The following is a 25,657-nucleotide window of genomic DNA, read 5'->3' as shown; positions in this document are numbered from 1 at the left end:
GTAAGAAAATACTAAAAAAAAGGAAATCAGGATGGCAAAAAGAAGACATGAGGTTGCTTTGGCAGATAATGTGAAGGTAAACCCAAAGGGTTTCTACAAGTATATTAAGAGTAAAAGGATAGTAAGGGACAAAATTGGTCCCCTAGAAGATCAGAGTGGTCGTCTGTGTGTGGAGCCTCAGGAGATGGGGGAGATATTAAACAGCTTTTTTGCATCAGTATTTACTCAGGACTCGGGCATGAAGGATGTGGAAGGAAGGGAAACAAGCAGCAGGGTCATGGAACATATAGAGATTAAAGAGGAGGAGGTGCTTGCTGCTTTACAGCGAATAAAAATAGATAAATCCCCCAGGCCTGACAAGATATTTCCTCGGACCTTGAGAGAGACTAGTGTAGAAATTGCAGGGGCCCTGCCAGATACATTTAAAATGTCCTTAGCCACAGGTGCGGTGCCAGAGGACTGGAGGGTAGCTCATGTTGTTCCTTTGTTTAAAATAAGGATCTAAAAGTAAACCAGGTAATTACAGGCCAGTGAGCCTGACATCAGTAGTAGGTAAATTATTGGAAGGTGTTCTGAGAGATCGGATATACAAGTATTTGGACAGCCAAGGGCTGATTAAGGATAGTCAGCATGGCTTTGTGCGTGGTAGGTTGTGTTTAACGAATCTTGTAGAGATTTTTTAGGAGGTTACCAGGAAAGTAGATGAAGGAAAGGCTGTGGATGTTGTCTACAGTGGATGTCTTCAGTAAGGCTTTTGACAAGGTCCCACATGGGAGGTTAGTTCAGAAGGTTCAGTCACTAGGTATTAATGGAAAGGTTGTAAACTGGATTCGAAATTGGCTGCGTGGGAGAAGACAGAGTGGTAGTGGATGATTGTTTCTCAGACTGGAGGCCTGTGACTAGTAGTGTACCTCAAGGATCATTGTTGTTTGTTGTCTATATCAGCGATCTAGATGATAATGTGGTAAATTGGATCAGCAAGTTTGCTGATGACACTAAGATTCGAGGTGTAGTGGACAGCAAGGAAGGCTTTCAAAGCTTGCAGAGGGATCTGAACCAACTGGAAAAAATGGGCCAGAAAATGACAGATGGAATTTAATGCAGACAAGTGTGAGGTGTTGCATTTTGGAAGGACAAATCAAGGTAGGACATACACAGTAAATGGTAGGGCACTGAGGAGTGCAGAGGAACAAAGGGATCTGGGAGTTCAGGTACATGATTCCCTGAAAGTGGCGTCACAGGTAGACAGGGTTGTAAAAAAGGCTTTTGGCATCCTGGCATTCATAAATCGAGTATTGAGTATAGGAGTTGGGATGTTATGGTGAGGTTGTATAAGTCATTGGTGAGGCCAAATTTGGAGTATTGTGTGCAGTTCTGGTCACCTAACTATAGGAAGGATATCAGTAAGATTGAAAGAGTGCAGAGGAGATTTACTAGAATGTTACCGGGTCTTCAGGAGTTGAGTTACAGGGAAAGATTGAACAGGTTAGGACTTTATTCCTTGGAGCGTAGAAGAATGAGGGGAGATTTGATAGACGTTTACGAAATTATGAGGGGTATAGATAGAGTTAACGCGAGTAGGCTCTTTCCACCTAGATTAGGAGAGATAAGTACGAGAGGACATGGCCTTAGGGTGAAAGGGGAAAGGTTTAGGGGAACATTAGGGGGAAATTCTTCACTCAAAGAGTGGTGGGAGTGTGGAACGGGCTGCCATCTGATGTAGTAAATGCGGGCTCACTCGAGTTTTAAGAATAAGTTGGATAGATACATGGACAGGAGAGGTCTGGAGGGTTATGGACTGGGTGCAGGTAAGTGGGACTAGCGGAATAACGTTTCGGCACAGACTAGAAGGGTCGAATGGCCTGTTTTCTGAGCTGTGTTCTATGCATGATCAGAGCTAACTACACTAATTTAATTTTCCACTCCCCCCCAACTGCAGTTAATATGGGAGTTGAATCATAAAATGAGGAAGCACATCATCCCACAAAAGTAAACACAGCAGAAAAATGTAGAACTCTTCCAAGATATTGGCATGGTGGTAGAAGGCAGTGGGTTGTTGTGGGGGTTTAATCAGATTAGAGGCCTATAACCAGTGGTATACTGCAGGAATTGGTGCTCAGTCCCCTATATAGATTAATAATTTGGATAAGAATATAGGTCTCATGAATGAGTTATCAGAAGTGTCAAATGAGGAAAGTTTTTTTTAAAAACCAGAGAGTGGCAGGTGCCTAGTACATACTGCCAGGGGATATGGTGGAAGCAAATAAATAGCAACATTTAAAAGGCATTCCGACAGGCACATGAATAGGCAGGGAGAGATACAGACCTCGTGCAGGTAGATGGGATTAGTTTAATTTGGCACGATGGTGGGCACAGACATCGTGAGCTGAAGGGCCTGTGCTGTACTGTTCTATGTAAATACAATGTTTAAGAAGCATTTGGAGAGATACATAGATAAGAAAGGTTTAGAGGGATGTTTGCCAAACACAGGAAAAGGGGACTAGGGGCATCTTGGTCAGCATGGATGAGATGGGCTGAAGGGCCCGTTTCTGTACTGTATAACTCAGAAAATGTCTGGTGCTCCAGTGAGTTAAGCAAATATTGTGCACAGGCAATGGAATACACCTGGGATTTCAAAGAAATGTTGATAGAAAGGGCTTACTGTTAAACAGGTCCCAATGCTTGACCAAACCTTATACAACCTGGTACAGTCAAAATTAAATGGAACACCCCTTAATTCTTATCCCATTCCACCAATATCAGAATGAATCCACCACTGATCATCTAAAGGATTCTTCAGGACACTATGTAAACGTAGTTGTCTTACAATCATTCAATAGGATCTAAAATCCTAATAAACTATAGTACGTGAAAGACACTAATCAAAAGCTAGTAAATAGAACAAGTGGATACAAAAGGAACTTTTCCTTTGGTTCTCATAAATTTAAATCTCTTAAATTTAGAGCTAGATCACACAAGAGTGAAATCAGGAAACATTTCATCCACACAGCAGGTAGTGGAAAATGAAAATGTCTGTGGATGCTGGGTCTACTGAAATGTTCAAATTTGTCAGGCAAGGTCATCAAGGGATACAAGCAAGTAAACAGAGTGGAGGTCTAAATTAACATGATCTAATGAAATGGAGAAACTTGGAGGGGCTGAACTGAACTTACCCCTAAACACAGGAACAGGCCCTTCAGCCCATGATCTGTGCTGAGCATGATGACAAATTAAACTGCACATCTGCCTACATGTGGTCTATATCCCTCAATTCCTCATCTAAGCCCTTAAATGCCTGCTTTTAGATCCTTGAAGTTGGTTACATAGAACAGTACAGCACTGGACAGACCACTTAGCCCGTGATGTTGTGCCGAACTTAATGCCAATTTGTATGTCCTCTTCCTGTGTATCACCCATATATATCCATTCCCTCCATATTCATGTGTTTACCTAAAAGCCTCAAACTCCACCAAATTGTGTGCTTCCACTACTACCCCAGTAACCTATACCATTCCCTGCATAAAAAAAAACTTGACCTTCACATCACCTTTAAACATCCCCCCCTCAAATCATAAAAGTATGTCCCCTGGTGTTTGACACTCCTATCCTGGGGAAAAGATTCTGACTGTCTACCCTATGCCTCTTATAATTTTTAAAAACCTCTATCAGGTCTCCCCTCAGCCTCCAATGCTCTAGAGAGAACGACCCAAGTTTGTCCAACCTATCCTTAAAGATAATACTCTCTAATCCAGGCAGCATCCTGGTAAATCTCTTCCACACCCTTTCCACAGTCTCCACATCTTTCCTAGAACTGCACACAATGCTCCAAGTGTGGTCTGACTAAAGTTTTACATAGCTGCAGCATGACTTCCTTACTCTTATACTCAACACCCCAACCAATGGAGGCAAGCATTCTATATGCCTTCTTTACCACCTTATCCACACGTAGCCACTTTGTGAACTACAGACCTGGAACTCTGTACCTCAGTGCCATTAACTGTATACTTTCTCCTTTCATTTGACCTCCTAAAGAGCAACACCTCACACTTGCCCAGATTAAACTCCATCTGTCACTTCCCTGCCCATATTTGTAACTGATCTATATCCCACTGTATTCTTTGATAGTCCTTTACATTGTCCACAACTCCACCAATCTTGGTGTCATCCGCAAACTTGCTAATCCACCTATCTACATTTTCATCACAAACTTGCGGAACACTGCTGGTCGAGGACCTCCAGCTAGAATAACAGCCTTCAATGCCTACTCTGTGTTTTATGAGCAAGCCAGTCCCAAATCCATAGTTGCAATTCACCCTGGATCCCATGCATCTTTAACTTCTGAATCAACCTACCATTAGGGACTTATCAAATGCCTTACTAAAGTCCATGTAGACATCGCCCACTGCCTTATCCTCAAACTCCTTTGTCCCTTCCTCAACTTACCCTGCTCAAGTATCCTCTCCAATAGCTTCCCTACCACTGACACAAAGCTCACTAGCCCATAATTACTTGGATTATCCCTATTTTCCTTCTTGAACAAAGACACAACACTTGCTACTCACCAGTCCTCCAGGACCTTGCCTGTGCTAGCGAGGACACAAAGATCTTTGTCAAAGACCAAATCTCCTCACCATTTTTTTTTAAATACAATTCATATTATCCTTCTCATTAAGTGAGCAGGCAGATCCTGAAGCAACTAACTGCATAATTTAAGGTTTCTTAGGACACGTATCAGATTTAAACCAAAGCCCCACTTGATCTCCCCAAGTGGACATATACATTTCACTACAGTACTGTGGAGGAAAGTCTTGACTAATATTTCTCCCTCAATCAACAATACACAAACACTTGTTTATTGTTAAAATGGGTGATAGCAAACTGAGCAATTTTACTCATTTACATTCATCATATACATCTGTATAACTCAATGTGATCTTCTCTCAACCACCGTCACTTTAAAAACTTGATTACCATGCTATTTGTAAGATTGCATGCAAATCAGTTGCATGTTTTTGCACTATGATAGTGATTATATTTGAGATTTATTAACTTTGTAAATAGCTTTGGCATGGCCCAACATCATAAACAACTATATAAATGCCGATCTTTTCTAGAACAGCACGGTAGCATAGTGGTTAGTGTAATGCTTTACAACGCCAGCGACCTGGGTTCAATTCCTGCCGCTACTTGTAAGGAGTTTGTATGTTCTCCCCGTGTCTGCGTGGGTTTCCTCCCACATTCCAAAGACCTACAGGTTAGGAGCTGTGGGCATGCTATGTTGGTGCCAGAAGAGTGGCGATACTTGTGGGCTGCCCCCAGAACACTCTATGCAAAAGATGTATTTCACCATGTGTTTCAATGTACATGTGACTAACAAATAAATCTTATCTTACTTCCTAAAAATAAAAGCAGAGAAGGTTCCCATGTTCAGCAATACAGTGATATTACTTAGATTAGGGTTATACTGGATGATTGAACCATTAAGAGATTACAGTTCATTAACTTTGAAGGTTTTAAATGGCAAGTGATCTGCAGATTAACATCACTAACCTTTCATCGCCCGAACGTGGAGGTATCACCATTACTTTGGGTCGTCTTCCTCTGGGTTTCGGAGTCTTCACTTCAACTGCTAAAAACACAAGGCACAGGGTGTGCACAAACATGAGCGATGCAACACTCAAAAACACCATACCAGAAGATAATTCCAACACATAAATCACTTCAGCAAATTTAACCATGCATCTGAAATTATATGCTATGCTCTTCTGAGGATGCAGAATGGAAATAAAACCACATGAAATGCTTTATTATTCTAGAATTTAACATGTGCTAGCATTGATCAAAAGTTCAAATATTAAGAAACATGACTTTTGTCCAAGGCCAAGTTAAAGCAATCAGACAGACACAAGCATAGCCTTTTCCAACTGATGCAATAATTTTCAATATCAGGTTCATCAACACTGGCATTGATCTTTTAATCAATATTTAAAACTCTAACACCTCACCATTCGTGTTGCACCCCACTGAGAACAACAGGCCATTATGATTACCACCCACTTTCGAACCTCTCTATCGTTGTGACTTGGCAAGGATGAAAACAGATATTGATCCTAGTCAAGAAAAGGTAGCAAAAACATGACACAGAAAACAAGACCAACGAATCCAATGTCCAAATGGCAACCTCATAGAAGCCTTGATTAAGAAATGAAGTTGTGGAGAACCAAATAAAAATAAAAATAAAATATATAATTAATACAGTTTCAAAGGTACACAGTCTTTCCAATGGAATTAATTTTCTTTTGAATGTACAACAAAGGAACTTGATAGGTTACAACAAATAATGGATGTTATTTACTTCAATTTCAAGAACAGTGTCAGCACAGTTGCTCTTAAATGGCTGGTAGTGCAAAGAAGAAGTGGGAATCAATGAAGTATTTTACAATGGATACATCATTTATTGAGCACTAGAACTTGGGAGGCTGATGGTGGAGGAAGTGAAAAAGGAGAATGTTGCCTAGGCCAGATTGGTTTGATTTTGATCTTTCTGAAAATGGAGTGAGTCATAAGCATACTGATTACATCTGCAGGTGACACAAAGCAAATTAAGTTGCATCATCTAATTTATCAGGGTAATCAACAGGATGATTTGACTAAATGTGATGATTGGAATGGAACAGATTAAATTCAACAGAGTAATACCATGTGCTTGACATGGGAGCAAAGATCTAGAATGGGACTATTCCTTAAGGAAAGTAAGCTACGTTTGCAGAAGATGATAGTAAATAAGGAGTCCTCAAACTGGCTATTGGTAAAATATTCACTGGCAATGTATGAAAAAAGTCAGCTCTTAAGTGTATTAAATAATCACAACTGAATAAAAATTGAGATATTCCTAACACTTTGAAAGTCCCAGTCAAAACACTTCTGACTCTCAGGATACGGAAAAGATTTTGCTTTTACTTAGAGTCAGGAAAGGATAAGCAGAATAACTCAGATGGAGTGATCAGATAATGAGAAACAATGTCAACTGATCACGTCTTCACTGGAAAACAAAGTTGTGAAGCAAAATGATTGCTGCATTTCAGATGTAAGTCATGCTGTGCTCTATGCTTGGGAGAGGAAATTCAAAAGCTCTCCATTGTAAGGGCTTCCTTCACTTCAACTGCATGTGTTATAGACCAATTTGATACAGATCAACAGGACTAAGTGAATTGCAGCAAACAGCAATTCTGACATTCTAAAAGTTTATTGGATACCTGATATAAATGCAAGCTGTACTCCCAAACCAGCTAAGCAGAAGACTAAATCACTGTCAAGTTTTTTTTAAAACGCTGGTCTTTCTCAAAATACTTCAATAGAATTCCTTTTCCTTTTAAGAGGAAGTTCACTGTTCCAACTAATACACCACTGCTTCAGATGTTGATGAAAGCCTAAAGACTCTGCTGGAGGCAAAAATCAACAAACTCCAATTTTAAAAGTTTCCTGAGCAAAGAAAACAACAAAACCAAGATCTACTTCTAACTAAAATATATTTAAAAAGATAACTGTACCTTGGCAGAAGTAAATATTCATCATAAATGATTCTCTTATGGTAATAAGATGGTGATCAAGCTCATGGAGAGTTGATTAATAATGTTGATAACAATAAACCGCACATCTCCAGATTCAGGCTAATAAATAACCTTAGAATTAAATGCCAAACCATTTATTCTGGTAAGCACTTTACACCTCACAACTCTCCCCACCAAATAAAGATCACATAAAGCAACACACAAGATGCTAGAGGAACTCAATGGGTCAGGCAGCATCTATGAAGGGAAGTGGACTGCTGACATTTCAAGTCGAGACCCTTCATCTGGATTGAAGGATAGACAGAAGACGGTCAATATAAAAAGGTGGAGGGAAGAGGTGGAGCAAGAGCTAATATGCGATAGGTGCATCCAGATGAAGAGGGGTGATAGGCAGATGAAGGAGGGGAGGGCAGAAATGGTGACAGAAGCTGGTAGGTGGAGGCGACAAAGGGCTGAAGATGATGGAATCTGAGTGGAGCGGAAGGTGAAGCATGCAATCAAGTGAGGGAGATGTGGAGGACAGATGGGAGGAGTGGGGAAGGGGAACCAGTGGGAGGAGTTACTCCAGCATCTTGTGTCTTGCTCCAGATTCCACCATCTCCAAAAATTATTTAAATTCCACAATGAGATATTACAAATAAATATTGTCCCACTGTATACAAGTATAAAGCTGAATATTAAAGAGTGATATCATCACCGTTATAGATTCCACATTTTCAGTCCTATTGCTTTAGCAGCATAAAATTGGCTGCAAGCACCAAGAATCCTTTGCTGCCTTGACTGAGAAGGCTGATATACTGAGACATTTAGCCAGTTGTACATCTGTTCAAGCAAGTTCTTCTGAACATTTGAAGATTATATACCTTGTTTCTTTCTCTTGGCACCATGCTTTTCAGGTTCAGATTCAGAACCAACTTCTACTTGTTCAATCTATTATTAAAAAAAATTATACACTTCAGATGAAAAAAGTCAAACTTGCATACTAAAGCTGCAAACATGACATGTAGAAAATATTCCTTTACACTATTTCACACCGTACATAACCTGTAATTAATTTCAATGCAAGAAGAACAGTTTAGGCAGGATTTTTCAGCGTCATCCATTTCCATGCATACATGAACAGAGATGAATAAATAACTTCTGATCATCAATTCAAACCTCTGTGATATTTGTTACAACAAACTAAACCTAAACTTCATGCTAGTTCCGGCAAGGATTGGGTTCAATTTAAACAGCACTAAAACAGTATAATCCAATTAAGCCAGCATGCAGCAATTAATTTTCTATATTTTTTTGAAATTTTAAAGTGATGTATACCTTAGATATGCATCTAAATTTAGTTACACAGATTTGTCAAATGACAGTAAATTTAAATAAAAGCACTAACCACCAACCACAGATTTACTTGTACTTCTTCCAATCTAGTGGACTACATTTAGTGCTTACCACGTGGCATCTACAATGAGGCCTCTACAATGAGGAAACCAAGTGCTAAATAGTTGACCACTTTGTGGAGCACTTGTGTTCAATTCACAAGGATGACCCAAGCTTCTAGTTGCTTGTCACTTTAATTCACCACCCTACTCCTGCTCAGACTTATCCATCTGTGGCCTCTTGCAATGTTACAAGGGTGAATACAAGGTTGAGGAACACCACCTCATTTTCTGTCTGGGCATGTTGTAGCCTTCCTGACTCAATAGCAAAAATCAATAATTTCAGTTAATTTGCTTTTTTGTGATCAGAACTGTCCATTCTTCTGCAACATTAACTGACAGTAACAGTGCCTGATCTACTTGGAATTTTCTACAGCTCTCATCTGTATTTCACAGCTCTTACATGTCCCCATGTTTGTTTTTCTCTCCTTCCAACTTACTTCATTAACCTATTGACTAGATGGCTTCATCAACAGCTTATCACCACAACAACCATCGCCTCACCCTGTCAGAGATATTCTCTCCCCATGCTCTCTGCAATTTAAAATTAATTTATTTCCTTTCTTTCCCAGTCCTGATGAAGGGTCGTCAAACCGACACATTGACACCATTTCTTTTTCCACAGGTGCCACCTGATCTTCTGTGTGGTTTTCAGCACTTTCTGGTTTGTTTCAGTTTGAGCATCTGCAGACCTGCAGGACCAAATAAACACTGACAAATTTTTAAACCATTTTCACGAGCTCAACAAAATAATCTATACCTTTCGCTTTCTTCCTCTCTTCTTTGGAGTGTGCACCACTGCAGCTTTCTTTGCTGAAGTTTCCTATTAAACAGTATAAGCCGTCAAAATGCATTAAAAGTCACAAGATCATCCGTATCATCCATTGAAGGCACATTTGCATTAAAATTTAAGTACATTTTTTCGCAGAAGGAAACTATGGCACAACATTCTGGGAAACAAAAGGTTATGGTGTATTTGTATTGATATGGAGTAGATTAAAGATCGAGCTGCTATAAATCAAAGCTCCTAAAGAATTAAACCTGTTAAAACTCAATAACATAGAAACATAGAAAAACTACAGCACAATTCAGGCCCTTGGGCCCACAAAGCTGTGCCGAACATGTCCCTACCCTAGAAATTACTAGGCTTACCCACAGCCCTCTATTTAACTCAGCTCCATATACCTATCTAACAGTCTCTTGAAAGACCCTATCTATTATCAGCCTCCACCACTGTTTCCGGCAGCCCATTCCACGCACTCACCACTCTGAGTAAAAAAAAACTTACCCCTGACATCTTCTCTATATCTACTCCCCAGCACCTTAAACCTATATCCTCTTGTGGCCACCATTTCAGCCCTGGGGAAAAGCCTCTGACTATCTACCCGATCAATACCTCTCATCATCTTATACACCTCTATCAGGTCCCCCTCATCCTCCGTCTGTCCAAGGAGAAAAGGACGAGTTCCCTCAACCTGCTTTCATAAGGCATGCTCCACAGCATCCTTGTAAATCTCCTCTGCACCCTCTCTATGGCTTCCACATCTTTCCTGTAGTGAGGTGACCAGAACTGAGCACAGTACTCCAAGTGGGGTCTGACCAGGGACCCATATAGCTGCAACAATACCTCTCGGCTCCTAAATTCAATTCAACGATTGATGAAGGACAATACATCATATGCCTTCTTGACCACAGAGTCAACCTGCGCAGCCGCTTTGAGCGTCCTATGGACTCGGACCCCAAGATCCCTCTGATCCTCCACACTGCCAAGAGTCCTACCATTAATACTATATTCCACCAATATATTTGACCTACCAAAATGAACCACTTCACACTTATCTGGGTTGAACTGCATCTGCCACTTCTCAGCCCAACTTTGCATCCGATCTATGTCCCTCTGTAACCTCTGACAGCCCTCCAAACCATCCACAACACCCCCAACCTTCGTGGCATCCGCAAACTTACTAACTCACTCCTCCACTTCCTCATCCAGGTCGTTTATAAAAAAAATCACAGAGATCCCTGAGGTACACCACTGGTCACCGACCTCCACTCAGAATACGACCCTTCAACAACCACTCTTTGCCTTCTGTGGGCCAGCCAGTTCTGGATCCACACTGCAATGTCCCCTTGGATCCCACATCTCCTCACCTTCTCCACAAGCCTTGCATGGGGTACCTTATCAAACACCTTGCTGAAATCCATATATACTATGTCTACTGCTCTCCCTTCATCAATGTGCTTAGTCACATCCTCAAAAAACTCAATCAGGCTCGTAAGGCAGGACCTGCCCTTGACAAAGCCTTTCCTAATCATATTATACCTCACCAAATGTTCATAAATCCTGCCTCTCAGGATCTTCTCCATTAGCTTACCAACCACTGAGCTAAGACTCACCGGTCTATAATTCCCTGGGCTATCCCTACTCCCCTTCTTGAATAAGGGAACAACATCTGCAACCCTCCAATCTTCTGAAACCTCTCCCATCTCCATCGACAACGCAAAGATCATCGTCAGAGGCTCCGCAATCTCCTCCCTCACCTCCCACAGCAACCTGGGGTACATCTCATCTGGTCCCAGCGACTTATCTAACTTGATGCTTTGCAAAAGTTTCAGCACCACCTCTTTTCTAATATCTACAAGCTCAAGCTTTTCAGGCCGCCACAAGTCCCCACTACAATCCCCTAGATCTTTTTCCGCAGTGAATACTGACGTAAAGTATTAAGTACCCCCGCTATTTCTTCCGGATCCATACACACTTCCCCACTGCTGCACTTGATAGGCCCTATCCTTTCGCATCTCATCTTCTTACTCTTCACATACTTGTAGAACGCCTTGGGGTTTTCCTTAATCCTGCACGCCAAGGCCTTCTCATGTCCCCTTCTGGCTCTCCTAATCTCTTTCTTAAGCTCCTTCCTTTTAGGCTTGTACTCTTCCAGATCTCTAACATTACCTAGCTCTCTGTACCTTTTGTAAGCTTTGCTTTTCCTTTTGACTAGATTTATTATAGCCTTCGTATACCACGGTTCCTGTATCCTCTCATAACTCCCCTGTCTCATGCAGAACATGTCTATGCAGAGCTCCACACAAATACCCCCTGAATATTTGCCACATATCTTCCGTACTTTTCCCTGAGAACATCTGTTCCCAATTTAATCTTCCAATTTCCTGCCTGAGAGCCTCAATTCTCTTTACTCCAAGTAAACACCTTTCTAGTCTGTCTGTTCCTCTCTCTCTCCAGTGCTAACGTAAAGGAGATAGAATTATGATCGCTATCACCAAAACGTTCACCCACAGAGATCTGACACCTGACCAGGTTCATTACCCAATATCAAATCAAGCACAGCCTCTCCTCTTGTAGGCCTATCTACATACTGTGTCAAGAACCCTTCCTGAACACACCTAACAAACTCCACCCCATCTAAACCCCCTCACTGTCTGGAGATGCCAGTCAATGTTTGGGAAATTAAAATCCATCACAACTGTTATTCTCACACCTTTCTGGGATCTGCTTCCCTATCTGCTCCTCAATAACCCTGTCACTATTGGGCGGCCTATAAAAAACACCCAGTAAAGTTATTGACAACCTTCCTGTTCCTAACCTGCACCCACAGAGACTCTGTAGACAATCCCTCCACAACGTCCACTTTTCCACAGCCGTCACACTCTGATCAATAGTGCCACTCCCCTACCTCTTTTGCCTCCCTCCCTGAAACATCTAAAACCCGGCACTTGAATCAACCATTCCAGCCCCGGAGCCATCCAAGTCTCCGTAATGGCTACCACATCATAGCTCCAAGTATCGATCCAAGCTCTAAGCTCATCACCTTGTTCACAACTCTCCTTGCGTTAAAATAGACACATCTCAAGCCTGTCTCAACACTTCCCTTCTCTATCACCTGCCTATGGTACTTACTCCTAGCTTCCTCTATTTGAGAGCCAATCACCTCTTCCCCAGTCTCTCCAGTACGGATCCCACCCCCCCCCCAACAATTCTAGTTTAAACTCTCCCCAGTAGCCTTAGCAAACCTCCCCGCCAGTATGTTGGTCTCCCTGGGATTCAAGTGCAACCCGGCTTCTATAAACAGGTCACACCTGCCCCAAGAGGCCCCAATGATCCAGAAAACTGAATCCCTGCTCCTTACTCCAATCCCTCAACCGCGCATTTAACCTCCTCCTCATTCTGTTCCTATACCCACTGTCGCTTAGCACAGGCAGTAATCCGGAAATTACTACCTTTGAGGTCCTGCTTCTCAACTTCGTTCCTAATTCTCTATAGTTTCTTTTCAGGACCTCATTCCTTTTCCCTACCTATGTCGTTGGTACCAATATGTAAATGGAAGGAATTTTTTTTGGTATGATAATAGCAACAGGGAAGATGAACTTTTCATCTCTAGCAAAGCATGAAGAGACAGCATTCGACCTGAAGTTGCAGAATTCTTGGGTGCTCAAGTATATCCAAAATCATGGCATTCACACAAGTTCAATTGTTGCATGCCACAACCATTGTTGTGGCCATGGAGGAGGAACTATATAATATTCCTCCCCCACCCCACCCCCCCCCCCCAGAGTAGGATAAATATCTTACAAGAGGTGTTTTCTTACATGTGTATATTCTTATACATACACAAGCACAAGGCTTGATCAGTGAGTTTGCAGATGACACAAAATTAGGTGGTGGTGTTGATAGTGCAGAAGGTTATTGTAGATTACAGGGGAAGTGGACTGAGGAGTGGCAAATGTATATCAATACAGATAAGCATGAGGTGATGCATTTTGGAATGTCATACCAGCATAGGACCTGTACTATGAATGGTAGGGCACCAGGGAGTGTAATGGAACAAACAGACCGAGCGCATAGTTCGTTGAAAGCAGCATTACAGGTAGATAAGGTGGTGAAAGAGACGTGCAGCATACTGGACTTCATCAGTCAGGGCAATGAATATAGAAGTTGGGACATTATGTTGCAGTTGTACAAATCATTGGTGAGGCTGCACTTGGTGTACTGTGTACAGTTTTGGTCACCCTGTTATAGGAGAGATGATGTTAAACTGGAAAGAGTGCAGAAAAGATTTACAAGGACATTGCCAGGACTAAAGGGCCTGAGTTATAGGGAGAGGTTGGCCAGGCTAGGTCTTTATTCTTTGGAGCATTGGAGAATGAGGGGTGATCTTATAGAAGTTTATAAGATCATGAGGGGCAGAGATAAGGTGGATGATATCCATCTTTTCCCCAGAGCAGCAAGTCCAAAACTAGGGGTCATAGACTTAGGGTGAGAGGGGAATTTTTTCCCAAAGGGACTTGAGGGCTATTTTTTTTCCCCCCCACACAGAGAGTGGTGAGTAAATGGAATGAGCTACCAGAGGAAGTGGTCCAATAATATCATTTAAGAGGCACTTGGATAGGTATATGCAGGGGCAGGACTTAGAGGGATATGGGTCAAACGCAGTAAATTGAGACTAGATGGGCCGAAGGGCCTGTATACATGGTGTATTGCTGTGTGGGGGGTGTGCGTGGTGTGTGCGCGTGCGGTGTGTGTAACATCTCACACAGTTGTCACTTAAACGTAAAGTGAAATCTTCATTATCAAATGTAGTAGAGACGTGATAATGCAGAGGACATATTACTGGACTAGTAAACCAGAAGTATAGACCAAATCTTGGGAAAACCAAGTGCATCCTGGTAGACATCACAAATTTTGGTCAAAACTGAATGGTGCAGTAATATCTCAGACATGTCAATTTAGGTTAGTATAATCCAAAAAGAGCTGAAGTTAAGGGTTCTCAATGAAATGTTCACTGGATAATTAGGAGCACTAATTACTAGAGCTTGGATATTGAATGTTTCAATGCATGCTACTCTGTAAAAGGTATAAAATCATGAAAAAAAAATTACCAGAGCATTAAGTTGGCAAGTGATGAATTATCACTGTGCCACTGAATCTCAATCTAGCCTGGTATGGATTTGCCTAATAGATTAACCAGATTGATTAATTAATAGAATTTATTTCAAACTCATCTATAGAACCAGCTCTCTCAAACTTCTCCCTTGAACATATCCAAACCTCACCTTCCCATTTCCTATCCCAGCTCTTAGCATAGCTATCTCACAATTCCAGAAACCAGGACTCGATACGGACTTTGGGTGCTGACTGAGTGGAGCTTGCCAGTTCTCCCTGTGAATGCACAAGTTTCCCCCATATGCTCCAGGTTCCTCCCACATGACAAAGGCATGCTGGTTGGTAGGTTAATTGACTACTGTAAATTACCTCCAACATGGGTGGGAGGCAAGAGAACTGGGGAGGGGGACAAAGTTGATGAGGACGCAAAAGGAAATAAAAAATTGAGACTAGTTCAGAGGGGTGCATGATGGTTAGCAAAGATCACTCAGAAATAATTTGTTTGAATAACTTGGCTGCATTACCTGGGGGTTGATGAAGTTGGTGTGATTGATGGTCAAAAAGGTCATACTTGATTAATGGGACAAAGGCAGCATTAGTTAAAAGGATGAAGTAGATAGCATTAAAATGTTTTTCAGGCCTAAGAAAAGGTTCCCCAAGAGATCAGAATGAGGACCATTCTATTTTTGATTTACGTTATGCACCTAGCTATTTGAAAGTTAACGAGATACAAAACTCACAGATATAAACCGAGAACAGCAAGACTTCAGGAGCGTGTAAACACACTAGTGAAGTCATTATACACAAGGTAGATAAAATTAAGCAGATAAGGGACAAGCGAGAAGTGAATCATTTCAGTTGAAGAGCATACAATTTTAAAGATGTAGTGAAAAACTGAAAGACATATGTGCACAAATCTTTGAAGCTGACAACACATGTAGACAGGACTGATTTAAAAAAAGCGAAGGATCTTTGTTTTACATATGGAGAACAAAGATAAGGAAGTTATGTTAAATCTTTAAAATTTGCTGTCCACAAATGGACAGCAGCATCCATTTTTGGACATCAGACTTTAAAGGTCAAGTCTTTGAAGATGCAAACACTTACTGGAATGGTACAAGAAGAAAGGACTTTATTGAGGGGAAAGATCTAAGAAATTGGGGATTGTATCTTTATTAGTCACATGTACATTGAAACACAGCGAAATGCATTTTTGCATAGTGTTCTGGACGCAGCCCGCAAGTGTCGCCATGCTTCCAGCACCAACATAGCGTAGCAAAGCTTAATTAAAATCTCCACTGGATTTCTTTAAGTGAATAAGAAGAAACTGCTTCCAGCAGCTGAAAAGGTCTGTAACCAGTCACTAACAAACTTACCAACACTAAAAAAATTCACTTAGTGAACTATTTTGATCTTGCCAGCTGAATGGGTGGGAAAAACAGTTTCTATAGTACCTTTCAAAAGGGAATGGGAAAAATTTGCAGGGCTGTGGTAAAAAGCACGGGGGGGGGGGGGGAAGAAGGGGGAAGGAGGAAATTAACTCATAGTTTTTGACATGATGGACTGAATATTCTATAGCATTTCCACAATTCTTCAAACTCCTGGTCAGTACAGTCAGCTATTTTGGCCTCCTTCTCTGGAAATCCTTTCCGAACCTTTTTTTTTAGCACTTCACCTCTCCATCTTTAAGTGGGAGGAGTGTTTGGGTAATAGGCAGATGGAGTGGATGCAGAGGGGAAAGAAACAGGGTGATGGGGGCTTGGGTGAGTGTAGGAAGAACTGGGTTGATCAGGAGGAGAGAGAAAAAGGACAGAGGGGAAGCAGTTTACTAGAAGTTGGAGAATTCAATGTTCATGTCATCAGGTTATAGACTACCTAGGCGAAATAAGAGGTGCCATTAATGATAAATTTATCAGTAACAACTGCTTGGTTATGCCCTTTATTTCACATTCTTAAGACTGTCTGTCATACACCATAACCTGAAAAATAGTACACACCTCATCACTTTGCTTGTCAAACTCCGGCAAACTACCAATATCAGACTCTTCTTTTCCCAGGTTTGAAGCACTTGTTTCTTTGCCCTCTTCACCGTCTTTATCAGTTGACGACTTCCGAACTCGTTTATTAGAACTCTAAAATTACCCCAAAATTGTACAATGTTAACACGTCGTAGGTCTTGTTTCAATCACCATCTGCTGTTAGATGGTATGCAGAGATTGAGCTCTGTCAATTCAATGGTGATTGAACCACAAAGAGCAAGTCTCACTATTAAATGAAGCAGTAGGAATGTCACAATTAACCAAACAGCACTCACCCTTCTACTTTCATAAAGAACAGGCATTTGCCACAAAGCGCTGAAACAGCTATTGCCATCTTAAAAGAGACAATATCAAATTGTCCATGAAAGAGTAGGGATGGGGAATAAGGAAGAAAATCTGATAAAGTAACATCATCTTAAATGAAACCAACTTTAACTCACAAAATGCAGATCAACTGAATAAAATATATTACTTCAAAGAAATACTGATTTGAAGTCTGATATTTTTACCAATGCAAAATTAGTTTTCATGTGCCAAGTCAAGTAAAGAAAGATTTGCATTTATATAGCACCTCCCATCTTTGCCCGACGATGGGTGGCAGTTTTACAATTAGTGCACCTGCTGCCTCACAGCTCCACCAACTGGGTTCAGTCCTGATGTCCAATGCTGACTATGTAGAGTTTGGTATGTTCCCTCTATTACCAAGTGGACTTCCCCCAGATACTCCAGTTTCCCCCCATACCTCAATGAGTGGGATCGGTAAGTTAACTGCCCCAATACATAGGCAAGTGTTAGAAACTGGCAGGAATTAATGGGAAGGCAGGGAGAATAAAATGGGATTAGTGCTTTACGGTTAGCACAAACTCAATGGCTGAACGGCCCATTTCTGTGCTTTATAAATCTGTAACTTATGGCATCCTAAAGTGATTCAGAATCAATGAAGTACTTTACAAGGCCACTATTGTAATTTAGGAAAATATAGCTGTCAATTTGTACACATCGTGGACTCTCAAACAGTAATGTAATTTTTTTTTGAGATGTTACCCAAGGGATAAATAATGGCCATAACTCCCCAGACCTTTTTCTTTGCTTATTGAATCAGGGCATCACTGGTATATTTATTCTGCAAAACAGTGCCACGGAAGCTACTACTCAAGTGGGCAAATGGGACCTCAATTTAATGTCATCTCGAGGATAGAACCTCCCACAATTAGCACTCCCTTAGTACTCCTTGGAACATCTTAAATTTAGTAGTTCAGTATCCAAAGAGCCAAACCATAATCTACAAACTTAGGGGAAAGAGTGCTACTAACTGAACCACAGCTGACAATCTAGCTTCCAATATACATGAATGAATTCACTATTATTAAATCAGAGCTGTAATTGCCAAAAGTTCAACATGCTCAGAATTGAAGGACAGAAGCAACCAACCTCAGCATCTTCACATAAATTTAATTCTTGTCTTTGATAAAACAAGATACACGTTTGGATGCTTGTTTTGTACCAAGCGTTGAACTCACCTGTTGCCCCAGAAATTTGACGGTTGGATTATTTTCAACTTCCCACAGTCCTTCATTGAAACCCTTTCTTTTGTTAGGCTTTCCATACTTCTCCTTGTTTTCTTCATATGGATAAATGTCTCGTGGCCCCAAATAGGCACTGAAAAGTTTTTTAAAAAAAGTAAATGCACTTAGCTTTAGCTTCTACACTTTCTTGGTCAAACTATACCATTCACTACATGCATCAGGGAAATCCATATCAAAACCCTTTCTCTGTAACCAGAAAACCCATTACTCTGGTAATTATGTAACCAAATTAATAAAACAGAAGGAAAGTTACATATTTCTACACAATCAATACACCTCTACTCATTGTTAGCATTGTAAAAAAAGCATTTAGGAGTCAGCTGTGGCTCAGCAGCAACTCTCACTCTAGAGTCAGAGGTAGGCAAGTTGAAGTCCAGCTCCAACCCCAAACCACGGCAATGGAGGCTGACAATTTTTATTACAAAATAAACTTTATTCATCATATATAAAAAAATACAAGAACAAACAATGCAAACCCTTTAGATTTGTGGACAGTTAATTCCGCAGTGTTAACTAATTTTACTTTAAAACCCACAGCACCAATGCCACTCGTGAGGACCCCAGTACAATATTTGCAATACAGGAAGTCCCCAACTTACGAACGCACACACTTACGAACGTCCGGCCCCCGATCCTACCACGGCAGCAGTACACCTTCTTTGGCCCAACCCCGGGCCAAGTGCGTATGTGCGACTGGGGTCATGCGCGGCCTCGATCCCAGCTCAAGTGCGCATGCGCGGACACTGTTCTGAGTTACATACAAAATCGGGTTACGAACAGTCTCAAAAACGGAACTAGTTTGTAACCCGGGGACTTCCTGTATTTAAGCGACTTCCTCACCTGACCCCACCCCTACGTGTCCAGTAGGGGAAGAACACTAGACTGTGGTCTTTCCCTTCCGAGCCCCTGCACTGGCTGCACCCAGCTTTAGTGCGTCCCTCAGCAGGTAGTCCTGCACCCTGGAATGTGCCAGCGGCAGCATCCCCTCACAGACAGCTCACAGTGCTGGGAAACCAACAAGTTGAGCAGACTAAAGAGCATTTTTCACTGAGTTGATGATCTTCCATCAGCAGTTGATGTCCATCTGTGTGTGTGTCTGGGAACAGCCCGTAGATCAGAGAATCCTCTGTCACGCAGCTGCTGGGGATGAACCGTGACAAGGATCCTTGCATCTTTCTCCACATCCTCCTCACAAACCCACAGCCCACAAAGAGGTGGGTACCCATCTCGTCCCCAGTGCAGTCATCCCAGGGGCAGCGCATGTTGGGAGTGATGTTCTGACCATGCACGAAGGATCTGACTGAGATGGCCCCTCTCACTGCCAGCCAAGCAAGGTCTTGGTGCTTGTTGGTGAATTCTGGCAATGAGGCATTCTGCCAGATGGTCTAGAGAGTCTGCTCAGGGAACCACCCCACAGTATCCATCGAGTCCTTCTCCTGCAGTACCTGCAGGATGTTCCATGCTGACCACTGCCTGATGGATTTGTGGTCAAAGGTGTTGGCCTGGAAGAACTTTTCCATGAAGGACAGGTAGTGCGGCAACGTCCAGCTGATTGGGACGTTGTGTGGCAACAGGGCCAGGCCCATCCTTTGCAACACTGGGGATAGGAAGAACCTCGACACATGATGACACTTGGTGTCCGCATACTTTAGTTTCACACACAGCCTGATGCAGCTACAGACAAATGTGGTCATCAGGAGGGTGACATTAGGGACAACGTCACCCTCATTCCCCATCATCCAGGGACTTGTGCATTGCGGCCTGGCGGATTCGGTCCATCTTGGATCCCTAGATGAACTGCAAGACGGTATGGATGATTTCCAAGCCGGAGGAGCAGGTGATGGGCCACACCTGCACCAAGTACAGCAGCCCTGAGAGCACCTCACACCTGATGACCAAGTTATTCCCAGTTATTGAGAGAGCACTGTTCCCACAGTCCCAATTTCTGTTTCACCTTCCCAATCCGCTCCAGCCAATTCTTGTTACACGCCTTGGCCCCTCCAAACCAGATCCCCAGCACCTTCAGGTAATCAGACCTGACGGTGAAGGGGATGTTGGATTGGTTGGGCCAATTGCCAAAGAGCACGGCCTCGCTCTTCACGTAGTTAACTCTGGCCCCCGATGCCAAGTCAAACTGGTCACAGATGCTGATCAATCTGAGAACTGACTTTGGATCTGAGCAGAAGACAGCGACATCGTCCATGTACAGGGAGGTTTTCATCTGGGTGCCCTCAATGCCTGGCAATGTCACCCCTCTTATGCTCTCGTCCTTCCTGATGATTCAGCAAAGGGTTCTATACAACACACAAACAAGACAGGGGAGAATGGGCAACCCTGCCCAACTCCAGACTTGATGGGGAAGCTGTTTCCCACCCATTGATTTGGACTGCACTACGGATATCTGCGTTCACAACTGTCAGAGGTGTCGTCTTTCAGATGGAACATTAACCCAAGGATGTGTCTTTCCTCACAGGTAAACGAACTCATAACACTTTTCAAACAAAATGCATACTAGCTCCCCATCAGCTAAAAATAGATCAACTCATTACAGCAATGACAACAAAGTACTTCAATGTGTAAAGCATTTAGGACAGTAGTGGTGAAAGGCACAATATAAATGCAAGACTTCTCTCAATTGATTGGCATTTGAATGCAAATTTCCTTTCTTCTCACAGTATTCTATCCAATGAATGATTCAACATACAATCAGTGTGGTTATCAGCACAAAACTGTATTTTACCAACATCATGGTACACATCACCACAACACAACTCAGAGACACAACAAGGAATATTTTAAATACATTTTGGAAGAAAGGCTGTTAAAAAAATTTAAATTTTGCTCTTTAAAAACATTAGTATGTCCAAACAAAAGGCAGATGGGGACTCAGCCAGATTATTCAATTCAACTGAATGAAGGTATCTTTAACAAATTTGAAGCATCAGTCAAGATTAAGTGCAAGTTTCGAGTAGGACTGCGACACAACCTTCTGATTCAGAAGATTACTACTTAAGTGAAAGATGATGCAAAGCCTTTGGTTTTAAAGACACCAGTCAAATTGTGGGGGCTTCACTCCACCATTCCATCTCACTGCTCATGGCCCTTACCAGCCCGCATTTACTCAAGTTATGGAAGAGGGCCAATTGAGTTGTCCACTGCACCATGGAAGTGTCCAGCAAGGCCACAAGAAACAAATAGGCCACAGGCAGTGGACTGTTAATCCCAGAACACCCTGACAGCCTTTGACATGAAGCAAAGGTGAGGCCAGTGCCTAGGCTCCTACCAAAATTGTTAAGGTTTTGTGATATTTTTAAATGACTCATATTCAGAGGCACTAACAAGTTATTATAATTGCTTTAAATAGTTATAGTCACAGAGTCAATCAGCAATACAGTACTGGCCCTTCAGCCCAGCGAGTCCATGCCAACCACAGTGCCCTCCCAGCTAGTCCCAATTTTCTACGTTCGGCCCACATCCCTCTAAGCCTTGCCCCTCTATGTACCTATCCAAGTGCTTCTCAAATGATACTATTGTACCTGCCTCAACCACTTCCTCTTGCAGCTCATTCCGTTTTCTCACCACACTCTGCGTGAAAAAGTTGCCCTTCAGGTGCCTTTTAAATCTTTACCCTCTCACCCCCAAATCTATGGCCCCTAGTTTTGGACTCCCCTATCCTGGAGAAAAGACCATTACTGTCCACCTTATCTATCCCTCTCATAATTTTAAGACACTTCTACAAGATCATCCCTGATTCTCCTACGTTCCAAGGAATAAAAACCTAAACTAGCCAACCTCTCCCAATAACTCAGCCCTTCTAGTCCCGACAACATCCGCATAAATCTTTTCCGCACTCTTTCCAGTTTAACCATGTCTTTCCCATAATAGGGTGACCAAAACCATACAAAGTACTCCAAGTGCAGCCTCACTGATGACTTTTAATGTCCCAGCTCCTATACTCAAAGTTAAAAATATAAACTACAAATAAAAAGAGCCTTTGTATTTATAATTAATCTTCTCATTTTACTTTTTTCCCCTCTTACCCTGCAGACTGGGAATACCGGCTGACATTAAGAAGCAGATTCTCCAACACACTTATCGGGAAGAGGCCAAGGGACAGAAGTTCACTTCAGAACTTCTGACCACTGCAAGATTTGGACCAATATTTGTTTCCCTATAAAATGTATAAGCATGTAATCTAGCCTGGCAGTCAGTCAGGTTCTCAAAATCATTGACATAAAGTGTAACAAAAGTCAGTACTTACGTCTCGTGAGTTCCAAAGAAAAAAATGGGATATTTATTCGTTGAAGATTTTACTGCCCCATCAGCAAAATCGTCAATCTGAAGAAACAAAAACATTTCGTTTAATCACTGTGAATCATTAGTAACGATAGTAATTTTTCTATAAGCTATGTGATGACCAAGTATTTCATCTATAGATGTTTAAAAAGAAAAAATATCAACTCAGAATAAAGATCAAAGGGTTCTGTAGAATTCTGCATCTTGCAATGCCTGACCACAGTTGAAGGGAGTTGTCATGAAATAGCACTCTAGTGCAGTAGATTGGACACATCATTTTGGAGATTGTGAAACAAGGGTCTTAACTAATGTAACATAATTGTCTACGGAACATCATGGTAGGATAAGTTTATACTTATTTTAGTGGATGACAGAAGTTTGTCTCTAACTTAGCATTAAAACAGAAATTTCACAACTGGATCAGAATTTGGAAAGGACTTAGCATTTGATGGATGTGAATATTAACAGAGCAGAGGGAATAGATGCATCTACTGATGTAATATTTGCCTGGAATTATTTTTAATTTAATTTTTTTTATTTTTATTTACAGCATGATAACAGGCCCTTCCGGCCCAACGAGTCTGCACCGCCCATTTTAAATCCCATATTAACCTACCCATACGTCTTTTGTCAATTGAATAGATTCCAATAACCCATCATGAGGCCTAAGAACTTAACTAAAGAAATGAATTTGAAGATGTGGTTGGGCTTCAAACATTAAGTTACAACATCTCAATGACTACTTTCAAATTATATTTTGATGCAGTAATTGTTATGCAATTCCAATATAGAAGGTCTGATATTCTCAATGTTCCTTCCTCGTTGTTCAGTATAAAGCAATTAACTTCAAGCAAATGGCAGTGCAAGATGAAACCAGACAGCAATATGTAATGGATTGCCATCTGCAGGACAACATTCTGGTGAAATCACTGAACGCAAACCCAGAATTTCAGAAGCCAATGTATGATGCACTAACAGTCATACCAAACAAACCTTCTAAGAGCAATCAAACAGATCCAGTGCGAATTATTTTGGGACAATAAGTTCTATTAGACATACCATAAAGTTAAAGATTAATCTTAGAAAGCAACGTTCTACTATTTAAGGGAGTATGTCCAATTCTCAGATATGCCTTGGTGAAAAGTTAGCTCAGAAACTAGATTACCCCATTATTTTTAAACCTCATTTGAAATAGGGTCTTGAGACAGTTTACATGAAGCAGTAAATCTGATGGTATTCAAGTGGAAAAAAGACACATGCATTGTTAAACAGTCTTCCAAAGGAAAAGGGCACAGATTGAACTTGGATCCTTAGAGCTGAGAAACTGGAGCCCGCGTGAGACCAAAGTATTATTCAATTTACTACACTGCAAATAAAATATTCTTCAAGAAAAGATTTCCAATTGTCAAGGTTCGTCCGCTACATCAACTGATCCAGCATAACAGGAAAAGTTATGTGGCAATTTTTATTTGAAAACCACATTTTTAATTCAGAAAAAATACCGAGCACGTTTTTGTTACTACGTTGCGCGCCAGTTACGGCATCAGAAGTACAACAGCTGCGACAGTAGACGAGGGTTTGTTTTTTAAATTATATCCTTAACGTTTTAAACTAAGTAGATAGTACAACATCAATATTAAACAAAAGAATGGCCTGAGGTTCGTTCTTAAGTTTTCACGGTATTAGCAGAGAGTGCTTTGTTTAAAAAAAACGCGAAAAGCAAAAGGATGATGTTTAAAATCTAACACAGAGTAACAGGCTTCCACGTGCCAACCGGTCTCCTGTTATCCGTCCACCCCGCCTCCTTTCTCAACAAGCACCCTGGTATTCTGCAAACGTGCAAAGTCTGTAACTCCCACAAATAAAATACCTGCTCTCCTTTTGAAAGTTTTTTTTTAAATATACGCCTTTTGCATTACAGTCGAGCTAATAATTTCGACAGCAAACCAGATTAATTTTGGACGGTGCAACATTGCAAAGACAAACAGGCCGTCAGCCTGGACTTGCATTTTCCACTTCCCGCATACATCACTCACCCGAGCAGGCCAATGAGGATAACCCTTCATCTTGGCGAAAATCAACTCCCCGGCTTTATACTCCCGAGTCATAGCCTCTTCGGAAAGGGACGAAGTGGGGTAGAAAATAAATGAACGAACTCAACAGAAATCTGCTTCACAAATGCAGCAACAACGGCCTTAATAGCCGGTTGTTGTTGCTACCACTGCCGCCTTCCCCTTTGCTTGCAGAGGCGAAAGTTGTACCCAGAACGTTATTCGTTTGAAAAGCCACAGGCCGCGCGCTCCACCCGGGACCACTGCCCCGCGTGCAGACCCACACTGCGTGATCTATCCGGGAACCTCGGGACCGTTGGCAAAGCCCGAGAACGCCGCCTGCGCGCGCAAGCGCGCCCCATCCACCGCTGCAACCCTTTCTCCCGCGCTGTCTCCAAGTGGCTGCACCATTGCCGCCAAGTTTAAAACAAAAAGGGACCGCGCTCAGTCTGTATAAAGCTGTGCAAAATTGTGGATTTATTTTAGAAAAACACGGTTTCGTGGTGTTTGCATTTTATGGGAAAATATTGGAAAGTTTTAAAAAGTGGATAGATCCCGCGGTAAGATGTTTTGGGTTCTTTTTTGTTCCCCAACAGTATTTAAAAATTGTTCTTGAGTTGCAGGACCTACAAGGTTTAGAATTTTGCGTCAATGGACTGAATTTTACAAGATAAGACATAATAATTTAACACATAAAACACAATATTTTAACATAATAATTCATTCTTCCAGAATGATTCTGCTGCAATATGTAATTTTTATAAGCGAATCCGCAATCATCG

The 25,657-nt window shown here is 41.7% G+C and overlaps 1 protein-coding gene across 1 annotated transcript in view; it reads right to left on the bottom strand.

Annotated features, from left to right (window-relative positions):
* The window catches only part of LOC127572256 (PC4 and SFRS1-interacting protein-like), a 60,238-nt gene extending 35,000 nt beyond the window's left edge, over positions 1 to 25,238 (bottom strand). The window contains exons 1-7 of the mRNA XM_052019236.1: positions 24,861 to 25,238; positions 22,790 to 22,866; positions 18,463 to 18,601; positions 16,901 to 17,035; positions 9,765 to 9,827; positions 8,435 to 8,501; positions 5,551 to 5,629 (exon numbers count right to left, since the gene is read on the bottom strand). Coding sequence (XP_051875196.1) covers positions 5,551 to 5,629; positions 8,435 to 8,501; positions 9,765 to 9,827; positions 16,901 to 17,035; positions 18,463 to 18,601; positions 22,790 to 22,866; positions 24,861 to 24,932 — 632 coding nt within the window. The 5' untranslated portion in view covers positions 24,933 to 25,238. The remainder of the gene's footprint in view (positions 1 to 5,550; positions 5,630 to 8,434; positions 8,502 to 9,764; positions 9,828 to 16,900; positions 17,036 to 18,462; positions 18,602 to 22,789; positions 22,867 to 24,860) is intronic.
* Between the last annotated feature and the right edge of the window lie 419 nt (positions 25,239 to 25,657).

Source organism: Pristis pectinata, chromosome 7 (genome assembly GCF_009764475.1).
Source record: "Pristis pectinata isolate sPriPec2 chromosome 7, sPriPec2.1.pri, whole genome shotgun sequence".
In the NCBI taxonomy this organism is placed as follows: Eukaryota; Metazoa; Chordata; class Chondrichthyes; order Rhinopristiformes; family Pristidae; genus Pristis; species Pristis pectinata.
This window is presented reverse-complemented; position numbering and strand designations above follow the sequence as displayed.